This window comes from Haemaphysalis longicornis, unplaced genomic scaffold (assembly GCF_048455015.1).
Source record: "Haemaphysalis longicornis isolate Haplotype H1 unplaced genomic scaffold, Haemaphysalis longicornis Haplotype H1 scaffold_8, whole genome shotgun sequence".
NCBI lineage: Eukaryota > Metazoa > Arthropoda > Arachnida > Ixodida > Ixodidae > Haemaphysalis > Haemaphysalis longicornis.
Genome location: NW_027526445.1, coordinates 106,290,530 through 106,302,062, shown reverse-complemented (window position 1 = coordinate 106,302,062; position 11,533 = coordinate 106,290,530). Strand labels below are relative to the sequence as shown.

Here is an 11,533-nt window from a genome sequence, read left to right as displayed (position 1 = left end):
TTGGTATTTTTGTTTAATTAAAAGCACGATGCGAATATAACATGGATTCATTTTTTACCTCAAATATGCCAAGTGTTTTTTTTTCTGCTGAACCATGTTGACAAGTACGCAGTGTGTTTACACATTTATTGGTTTGGAAAGTTTTGCCTATATAAACCCTTCGTTCTAGTATTCCTTTACCTTTTGACCAAAGGCTGAACAGAGAGACAGATAGACAGGCAAACAAAACAAAATTTTGGGTTTAAGTAGCCCAATAAAGACTGTCGACGGCTTTTAAAAAGCCGGCGTCTGTAGCAGCTCCTAAATTCCCATTGCCTGCGACGAGTTTTCAGAAAAAAAAAGCGCCCATTGGCTGCGAACGCGTCATGCGCCTGTGAACACAATACAAAGGAGAGAAGCAAAGGAGCGCGGCGTGTGATAGGACATCCGGCGGCAATCGGGGTATGTGCCAGACTGATGATAGGCTTACCGTTACGCTGTGATGTCTAACATCGTCATCCGGTAACCGTAACTTGCCGTACGAGTTCGACCTTGCTTTGCATGTCATCTGTAGGCTCAACGGTAGAGTTAGCAATCATTAATGGTAAAATTACTCCATATTTACAAGTTGCAAAACTCCCCATATAGGGCCCCCTGTATCAAAAGTTGAACTGCGGTTGTCCCCCCTGGAAGAAGCGCAAGCTTCGGGCGAGTGGACCAGCCTGCAATCTGTCGCCAGAAAGCTGTAGTAGTGCTCAAGAACTTGGGGCTACTGCCGTAAGTCAAAACAGAAAAAAACCATGCAACCTTAAATGCACAGTTTAGGTTCCCTAATTTGATGATGATGGAGAGATGAAATAACAAAATTCGGAGGCAAAGAATGGAATGAGAGGCCTTCATTCTGCAGTGGACCTAAGTAGGCTGCTGATGAAGGTGATTATGATGTCGTCTAGTACCATCTCTGTGTTGGAGAAAAGGCACGTTTCCTTGTTCTGAACGTGAGGCTAGGTAGAAATTGAACCAGCCCACGTATTACGAACATTCGAGGGGATTTAAGCGAGTGCTATGGCCTCTGTGGTGCCAAAACCAGCATTTGTGAATATAAACGACCTGCTTAACAGATTGACACTTCGCTGGGCTGCCTGTGGCAGCTTTCTGAAGCGTGCCTGATTTGTGTCCATCGCGCTATTAGAAACTGTACGGGAAACGGGAAGGTGCACAATTACGAAGCAAGCATCACTTGTGTGACCCCTAGTCAAGTCTCAGCCCTTGGGAAGTGTAAAACGAAATTAAAGTGTGGTAGAGAGATTCAGCTGAATACTCCTCCTCAAAATTTAACCTTTCAAAGGGACGACTGCCAAGGAGTTCTCCTCACTAGAGGTGACAACGATGCTGTGATGCATTCACAGAGGAACCTTGGCTTGGCGCGATGCGGGCATGCATCATAGTATAAAAAAAATTCTGGCAAGCTTGCACTCACGTGCAAGACTTGCATGGCGGATCTGTTGTAGGTGACTATTGACAGACACAAAGTTGAGTTTTAGTATCATTGTAGTGTTGCGGCATTTCAATGACCTGACGCTGAGCCAAGCCTCAGTGAGCTCATCGTCTTAGTCAAAGTTTTTCTACGACACTCTGCAAGAACGACTTATCGCCTCTGGCGGATGCTTTGCACGCCGAGCCTCTTGACGCAGAGTGGCCTCTTCGCCCCGGGTTTGAGAAGCAATCGCAGCTGGGCCTTGTGGAAGAATCAGTTATCATTTACAGCAGCTTAGACATTCAAGTCACGGCTCTTCTATTCGCGGACTGGGGTTCCACTTTCACATTTAAGCTCATTAAAATGTTCTCTCTCTCTCTATGGTACAGAGCCCATGCGCACGACGACATGAGGACGAACGAACGAGGGGTGTATGGTACAGCATGTTTTCCTTGTTCTGAGCAAGTTTTGCCACGATAGGGCGAACGCTGGAGTTTTTTTATGGCCAATGTTAGCCAACCCCCTAAGTAAGCATGCTTAGCTTGATGAACGTGCGCTCGAGGCACACAGCAACGACTACTCGGCCTTTTCATAATATTTCTAACTGCGGATACCACACAAAAACGATTTGCTCAAAAGCTTCGCCGTTAAATTTTCACTAATAGTACCTTGCAGGAAATCCAAACGGCAGCAGTAATTGCTTCGCTGATGGACGGACGGGCAAACTAGTGTAAAACTGTGCCACCAAGATTGGAGGCAAAAGAAACTCTCGACCTCTACATTCACCGAGACTAGTGACATTTACATTTCCAGAGCAACTTAGTCATGCGTGGCCCTCTGGCAACACGAAACCACAAAAAGTAGCAGCACGGGCTCCATCACGCACGCACCACTAGGGAATCATGCGGAAAACGGTTGGACATCAGAGAACTTTTTATAAGTTAAACGGGGGAACCTGCGGCAGCACTCAACATACAGGTGCCGAGCCTGCAGAAAACTTGAACGGTCGTCTCCTTAGTGCAGAGGTCACTCATAGAAGCCGGCACATCTCTTTCCAACCGAGGGCAATAGACTCGTACACTGCCAACGCGCTCGATGCACGACTTGCGTACACTCAATGCACGACGCAAAACATACCGAAACAGCACGGTCACACAGCCAACACAAGCACGGCCAACCGGCATTTCCCACGCGACAGAACGCAAGATTTTTTCCACTGAACTACTGACAATACAGGCAGAATAGAAGAACGAAAAACCTAACAAGGAAAGCATAGATTGCGTGTTCTTAGTTCACGCCTGTGTCCAGATCCCGATTTCTCGCCGAGGAAATCCCGCTTCGTGGACAATCACACCACCGGTAATCGTAAACAAAAAAATCAAAGTCGTGGCCCCCAAAAAAACAAGCAATGACACTGTGCGTCAAGGGACACCTGTGAACACTTCCCACTGCTGCTTCCAACAGAGAGCAGAACATAGTAAGTGTTGAAGAATTGCACTGATTAGAAGTTGGCTACCACACATCTGCAAAGCAGGTTGATGTGTGTAGCACACACACGCACCATTTCATGGAACACAAAAGCACGGGCTTAGGGAACCACAACTTCACGATTTCTTTTTCTGCCCCAAACCCCATCAGAGTGCATCTACCATGTGCGTACATGTAAAGCTACGGAGAGGCCTGCAGTGGGCTTGTATGACGCATTAGTATTATGCTACGAAGACAATGCAAAATGCACCTTGAAGATGTTCATTGGCAAGCATCATTCGAACGGGACATTTTCCCACTAGGCAAGCTTCACTTCAAATGTATTATCTAGAGCTTACACCAGAATTGTCGGTCACATAGACAGTTTGCTGGATGTGCTCCGGATACTGCTTCTATAGCTCCGAAAATTTGACTTGGAAAATGAGAGCAGCATTCCGAGTATGGCATCTACTTCACACAATAAGAGCCACGGTGCTGAAATATAAGCTTGTCGGAAATGCATAAAGAGTTGCACCAAACTTTGTCATTGCTGAGAAGCAATTGCACGAGGTCCTGTGCCTCTGGACAATATCCTCAGGCGTTAAACGTCGCCCCGTAAAGTATTCCGTAAATGTTGAACCAAAAACTGGTACGGTCTCTCTCCCGTCGAAGCCTGCGGTCAGCTACAGCATAACAGGACGATACAATTTGTAGCATTCCTTGGCTCTCCCGTTGAACTTCGTTACAGCAATGATATGACAGAGCGGCCTTCGCAATATTCACTGCACACACACACACGGACTATGGTTATGACAAGGCTTTACTGTGCTGCACGAGCTCACAAGCGGCAGACCGGCCACAAGTAAATTGTCACACATCCTGCAATAAATAACGGTTTCGCATCCCGTGGATCGGAACATCACATAGCCACTCATCGTGACAGGGAATCGTTTCCACTTCACCAATCTAACAATAGCAATGCAGAAACCCGGGCACATTACAAACATTTGACCATTCATGTAGTATTGGGGGGGGGGGGCAAACAAAGCGCAGACAAACAAGTAGTACACAGCCGAAAGTCGCCAATCGCATAGGGGGTTAACATGGGATACATCCGTAGAACCGCTATCTGTCAGTTTGCTGTTCACGTCCCTCATGCTGCAGCTAGGAGCTAGGAGTATACGGGGAACTTGTTTAAACCATCCTGCACCGTTAACTCATTCCCATCAACCTCCTTCATGGCCACAAAGGTGATGAAACAGATGCTTGCGAAACGTCTTTCCCACTGATCCTGTCCCCGCTGGCTGAATCTTATGGGACACACTGCAATTGTGCAGGCTCTGATATCTGCTGCTAGGCTGCCTTCAAATATGCTACAGCGATGCCCTCTCCTGTCTTTTCCGAGTAGTCAACCACGCGTGCTTTGTTGCGCTAGCATTCCCAGACTACTCTCCGGTATATTATGCCTTAGTGGTAAGGATGTCCGATTACCAGCACTGGCCTGGATCCTCCAGAAAGGGCTGTACTCTACGTGGCATTGTACGAATGGGCGAAGTCACTTCTGTGCTGCGCATGTTTCAGGGCCTGTTCTTCCCTCTGCCATGATGAAAAGAAGGACTTAAGAGGGGGTGCAGCAATTGCCTTTCACCTCGCACTGCCACATTAACAGAAGCTCATGCCTGCAGGTGAATTTGTTCCCCTCCACTATTCCAACATTCGGCGAGTGCCGTTCCAACAATGTCATCACTACTAGCAGCCCACTGTGAGAACACGAAGTCGCTACGTCCGCCATTTTTTGAAAGTGGGGGACGTGGACCAGGGTCCAAAGTAGCCTCTGCCTTTTTTGTTTCCCTCTATATTTGTAGCCAGTAGTAACAACCAGACGTACAAGAGTCCCGTCGTGTGGAGTACTTAAAGCAGCACAACTGTACAACACTAAACTTTTGACATCTATACAACTTGTTGCACACAGCATCACAGCGTGTGCGTGTCGACAATCATTCCAGATACAGCACACAGCCTTGATAGATGCACCGGCCAGTCAGTGCTACAATGCACGCATTAATTGCACAACAGCAAGATAGATGAGCGCAAGCGTGATCCCCTCAGCAAAAAAAAAATTAAGCTATCCCACGGCCTACAGCACGTGACCGTAGACAACTAAACTGCGAGAGAGTTTTGACTGTAAGCCGTTAATTTGAACCAACGTAGAACCTGCCCACCCCAGCACAAATATACGTGCACCACTTCTGAGGCAGAGGCTTTGGTCAACGACAATGTGCGCAAGATGGTTTCGCTCAAGCAGAATAAACTGTGATGACGCAGAACATGACATGACTACCCTCCAGTCAGCGAGATTACATTTCCTTGTCAGTATAAGTCTGCCACTTCTTGAACGCACCCAGCATCATCTACTGGGTTGCTTCGAACGCTCCTGTTGTCTAAAAGAGCCCCGCTGTTCAACCTCACTATCCTAAGGAATAGGATCGGGAGTTCTGGTGCAGACGGCCTGGCTTCAAGCCCCAGAAGTGCCAAAAATTTTGAGAGATCCGTTATTTTTTGCTTCACAGCAAAATCTTCTTTGGGCTAAGTTCTGTGCATTTTCTTCGTAAATGAGGGTAGTTTGGTATTTTTCAGGTTGGTTTAGGAGCGAGGCGTGGCATGTCAACATGTTCAATTCACATTCTGCATCGCACCCAAAGTGCCCAACCTGTGCCCATCTCAGAACGGAATGTTGCCTGCAACTATCATTACACAGATGTTAAAGTTGTCGGAAGCCAAGTCCCCCACACCAGCAAACAGGCCAGCGTTACAAAACGCTGCCACGAGCTGTGAGAGACAAGTCGAATCCATTCCCTGTTGTGAGATCAAAGACTAGACGGCGAGGCACGAATTTTGTCTGGTGCCCAATGAAAAGATTTGGCATCAAATGCCAGCCAATGACGATTTTTTTTAATGAGCAAGTTGCCCCTATAAGTGAGTTGAATGTATTACCCTATTCTGCATGTAAACATTGCAAACTAACTAAATAGCTGTAAATACACTACATCTTCCCTGGCTACTAACCTGTCACTCGGTCGCAGACAAAAAAAAGACCAGAAAAAAGAGAGAGAAAAAAAAAAGTTGGAATTCCGAAAGTCAAGTTTGGTTGCCTCTTGAGAGAGTAGGCTCATCGCCAAACGAGCCTCCACCTAGTTCGACCGTTTTTCAGAGATGACAGCCTTTTCCCTTTTTGCCACTTGCAGAAAAAAATGAAGCACACTCCTTTTATACGTGCTTCTTTGACCACAGCCTGGAATGTGCGCGATGTAAAGTTGACTACACCGCTACTAGCTGCTCACAGGGGCTTTCAGACAGTAGATGCATGCAGCATAGCGATTATGTTGAACACAAACAAACCAATGTCTACATAAGCCAACAAGCTTTTAAATAAAAGAAAGTGCCTAATCAAGCTTCTTTACACAGCGAAGTGCACACAATTGGGTGTTGCTTTCAAAGCAAATGAAGAACAGCTGTCCCAACCCCTTTCACCTGATGATGACAGTGCAATCGTAACGTTATTTCACCCTTGCTTAGCGATGTGGCGGAAAGCCCAGCGTAGACACCATTACCAAGAGCTGAAATAGTGCGTTAATGCCACAGCAAATTTCGGTTTTGAAGATCAGGGATGGAACGCTCAAAGTGACTAAGAAGAAAACATATACAAGCTTGGCTTGTTCGAAAAACTGCGCAGTGAGCAAAGGCTTCAAACAATGAGGAAAACAAATGCAGGATCCAAGAATCGACAGTCATTTTCCTGCACTGCCCTTTCATCACAGGAATTAGCTTGTGTGCTTGGTGGCTGAAAAAACAAGTTACTGTCAATAGACGCAATTGGCAATTCTATCAGTGCCTGTAGCTCCATTTCATGGTGCGTACTGACTACCTTGTGTTTATATTATAGTACAATCCCAACGACGTCGTCTACGAAATCTCGTACGAGGACACTGGGAGGTTGATAAATACTAATCATCTTTTTTTATGATGAAAGTGGCGTCTTTCTGGGCAAGTCGTCAAAGCTCAGTTGTTTTCAACGAAAATAAGGATGCACATGGTCTTCATGTTCATTTCAAACAGCTTCCACAGACGTCCAGTCGTACAAGGCCAACAAAACTGGCGGAGATCAAAAAAGGTGGAGACTACACCGCCCCTTCCAAAAATCACTTTCTCTTGGCCTTCCTGAAGAAATGAAAAAAATAACACTTCGTAATTAAACTGCCATTTACATTTCCGACACAAGAATGACAAAGATTTTGGGGTGACAGTCACGAACATGCAACATTTTTGGCTGGGACAATGTGTGAATTCCCTCGCTTACTCGAACTCCGATATCTCACAATATCAGTTTTTTTTTTTTTTTTTTTGCCGTGCCTCCTATAGGCGCCTTGTATTTGCCCCCTATAACTCAAAAACCCGCTTGTCTCGAAATTTTCAGCGGATTTTAGGGCTTCAAGTTAACGAGGAATTGCTGTATTTTTCAACAGCAGGTCCAACAGAAACACTCCAACCCAAATTGATGCCAGTCTTCGCGCACAACTACACTCTGGTGCTAACGGCTATTGTTCAAGGGGCTCATAGAAACATGAGGTATCTTTGAAGTACGACCACCTGTGAAGCTGACAAGTGTGGTTTCTACAGAGATGCGAACCTGATATTGATGCGTCTACACTCCCATGTTATGTGAAAGCACCTTCTCTCATAGGTGCGCATGGCATAGAGGTGATGCTTCGAAGGAAGCCAAAAAACCGTTTGGACTTTCTTTGGCACATATTCCGATTTCATGCTCGTGTGTGCAGGTCCACAGTTAAGCGAATCTTGTAACTATTGCATTATTTTCCGCTGCTTACTATAAAAGGATGCGCGGGTAATTACCTCAGTACTGTGTCTTAATTCAAGCGACTATCCCTGAAATTCATTAGCACGTGTTTCAACCTTGCCTGTTCAGTTTCCCTACCGAGAGAAAACTAAAAAATTGGTATAGTATACAAGGAAGTACTAATCAAGCGGCCTCAATGAACAACAGCAGTGTCATTCAGCAAAAGGCATTCTGTCCTTTAAACAATTCAAACGAGCTGCTTACACCATAGCGAAACAGTTGATCAAAAGAAACAAACCCCGAATAAAGAGTGAATTTTTCCCGTAACTTCTCTTCCAAACCCTGGCCTTGGACAAGAAGGGGTATTGAATCATCAACATCCTTGCAAATCAAAACAGAGCTCAAAGTATCTCATTTCGACCGCTATGAAAATAAAAATTAAGAGTGCAACCAACCACGTAGTGATTGATGCCTGGGGGATCTGTGTCCAGACACCTAATCATCGCAACACTTCTCGAACTCAGAGGATGATAGGCTTCTCAAAAATTTACCTCAGCAGAGATGACATTTCTGAACTTTCTCAGCAGCTATGCACGTACGCATAGATATGTCTGCATGTGTGCATCAATGCAAAATGGTCTGCACTGTGACAAATTGCGGCCACTGAGGTTGTAGCAAACTCATTCCTGGTCTATCGCAGACACCATGCTTTCCTGGCTAAGCAAGTACACATCACCAAAATCTTCCCTGGAGTTCATCATCACCTAACAGGTGTGAGCTACTTTTGGAGCACTCTGCAAATACAGCACATCTGAACAAGAATTCAGGGTGCGTGAATAGCGATTTTTGGTTTCGAGGCAAATACAGAGCAACGAATTACCCTTTTGTTCAGATAGTTGCAAATCGAAGTGAACATTTGGCGATTCCCAATTGAAAAACTGATGTTTATACTATATTTAGTATATCTCAAGAATGCTTGAGTAACTAGGCTGAATAAAAATTAGAACTCTTATTTAAAAGGGCATCTAAAATTTTTCTGTGGCATAAAACAAGCACCAAAGAGCCATCTCGCTGCTTTTAGCTTTGATTCACTACGAGGTTGACTGCGCCAACGCTACACAGGTGATGAGGCGCACCGTACTGAAGGGCTCCCATGGATCAATTTTGGCCACCTGGAAATCTTTAACCCGCATTGAAATCTCGAACTCACAGGCGTTTTCAATTTTTGCCTCCATCAGAAAAGCAGCCACCCATTTTTAGCTTTGCTGATCGTACTATGTTTTACATAAGGCAGTTTTCGTAGGTCATGCGTAGACCTCAAGCACAAGTGATTCAGTGTGTTAGAGTGATTAGGGTTGAACTCCATAATCTGACAAGCTATATGCTCAGCACAATTCCTTTGTGAAAAATAAACGTAAATGGTAGTTTTGCGAACCTTCATGTAAGCTCTAAAAAAGACACTGTGTAAGGGGCGCCGCTGCGCATAAAAAATGAGCCCAATTTGTAAATCCCCTAGTCCCGTTCATTGTGTAGTACTAACAAACAACCCATTAATTTTTCTTTCTGAACACACTGGCATCTTGTGCACAAGAATATTAAATTAGGGTTCCACAAAGGGCAGGCAATCCGCACCTCATTAAAACAAATAAAAAAATTTAAACCAAAACTGACGCAACTGTGCAGCTTAGCATGCGAAGCTCAACAACTTAGCTTCCCAAGAGTGCCGTGTCAACACCTTTTGTAGAGAGAGCATTATTGTGGTTTCTGGGAGCACTAACTCAGAAAAGGCAACCATCTTTCGATGGCCTACATAGACAAAACAAAAACTACAAGCAAAAACACTACTTAAACACTACAAGTAAAAAAAAAATAACTTTCCACATCACTTTATTGGAAAACTGGGGACTATGGTATTGCACACACTCAGCCTTCTAGCTAGAAGGTGTTGACCGGGAAGTCTAAGTGCAGTTAAGATGCCAAAAGAGAAGCGTGTAGGCCAAAAGAAGAGTGTTGGCCTAATGCCAAGGGCACAGGGGGCGCACCACCTAAGCGCGGGAAAGCCCACTGCTGCAAGCAGAAACTGTGCATTCGCGTTTCCAAAGTTCAGAATGCTCAGAAAACACTTGGAAAAATTTCTAATAGTAGTACCATCCGTTTAGAATCAGAATTATCCGCTTCAACATTCGAAAGTTTCAAATACTCGCACCCCTCTAGGAAACAATAAATATGTATGCAATTAAGGTGCCCACATAACAGCACCATTCTCACTCTTATCACCGCCACCCTCAAAAGCGCCGGCATTATCTCACCAGGCTACAACTGTGGCCCGATTCAATGACAGAGCGAAACGCAGCAAATTACTGTAATTCCTAATTTATTAATCGCAGGTATCATTTCCCAAAAAAACATGCCGAAAATGCAAAAAGCCTGATAAGTAAGACAAAATTCTGCGTTCAAGTTTCTGCAAAGCTCACGCCCTCAAAACTTTTTCATCGCTTCTTTTGTTTTTTGAGCAACCACCCAATGGTAGTGTTAGAAAATGCCCTACACTTTTCTGAACGCCCGGCACCGGCCACATAAATTGCATTGTGCGTGTCGAAAGAGCCGGGAGCCCAAGAAGTCGAAAGCAAGTGGATAATATTTGTGGTACTACTAACCGGGTGTCACAATCACAAACATCACAAACATTTCTTTCTTTCTTTGTTGATACGCTCACAAGCTTGACAAGATGTTGCTGTGTACGCAATGACTTCTCCGAACCGCACTGCGCTCATCTCATCACTTGAAGCAGGCAAGTTGCAGCACTTTTCAATAACTTACGTGACAGTTTACCACCCCTCGTGCAACACAGACTGGCTCGTTCCGGCTACAGCTTGCCATGCGGCTTCCTTTGTACACAATCTTCAAAAACACTTCCTCAAAAATTACTCAAAAAAGGGGGGGGGCAAGGGGCTCACAGACAAAACTTTCAAAAGGCAAAACCTAGCGAAGTACACCTAACCTAGAAAAAAAAAAAAAAAAAACAGCAAGTGGGGACAAGTGCCGCTCAAACAACTCCCACGCAGTCAGGGGGTCTGAGCTTCTCTACCTCCAACAAAGACAACACAAATCAAAGCCAAAACAGCAACTAGAACCTATGTACAGAAAAAAACAAAAACGGTTCATCAGTTTTTTTTTTCTCCCGCAAAAACTGCAAAAGAAAAAAAGTGTGAAAACCCTCGGAAATTTTGTTGCTAATACGCTCTCAGCGCATAGAGGGACACACACACACACATACACTTTGCGGTCGAACACCGAGAGACAACAATCGCCTGCAATCGCCGCTTTCGACCATACCGGATTTAAAAAAAAAAAAAAAACAGAGGGGAAAAAAACCCAAATGCAACGCTTTTTTCCAACCTCACAAACATTTCCCATCTTCCGAGATCCACTGGAATTTCAACAGTCCCTTTCACGAAAATCAGTCCCGTCCAGCCAAGCGGAAGGGAGGGAAGGGGGGGCAGGCGGCCGTCCGACGGTGGAAGTAGCCTATGTACATGGGAGGGGGTGGCAGCCGCCTCCGAGAACAGCCGTGTCGAAGGAGGGATCGTCTCCCGCATCTTCCGCATCCTCAGCCCGTCGTCTGCAGGGGCCGCGAGATGCTGTTGTTCGTCGTCATGACGCTGATCTCCCACCTGGAAAACATTGTGATGTCGCACATTGCACGAAGCCTCGACGCACCAAATTTACAGCGCATACAAACTCGGAAGGGGTGG

The 11,533-nt window shown here is 45.3% G+C and overlaps 1 protein-coding gene across 5 annotated transcripts in view; it reads right to left on the bottom strand.

Moving 5' to 3' along the window:
- Window positions 1–4,273: 4,273 nt before the first annotated feature.
- LOC144148658 (kelch domain-containing protein 3) overlaps window positions 4,274–11,533 on the bottom strand; it is an 83,808-nt gene continuing 76,548 nt past the window's right edge. For all 5 annotated transcript variants that reach the window (XM_077680175.1, XM_077680177.1, XM_077680178.1 and 2 more), the window contains one exon: window positions 4,274–11,452. In XM_077680175.1, the coding sequence (XP_077536301.1) occupies window positions 11,389–11,452 (64 nt within the window). In that variant the 3' untranslated portion in view covers window positions 4,274–11,388. The remainder of the gene's footprint in view (window positions 11,453–11,533) is intronic.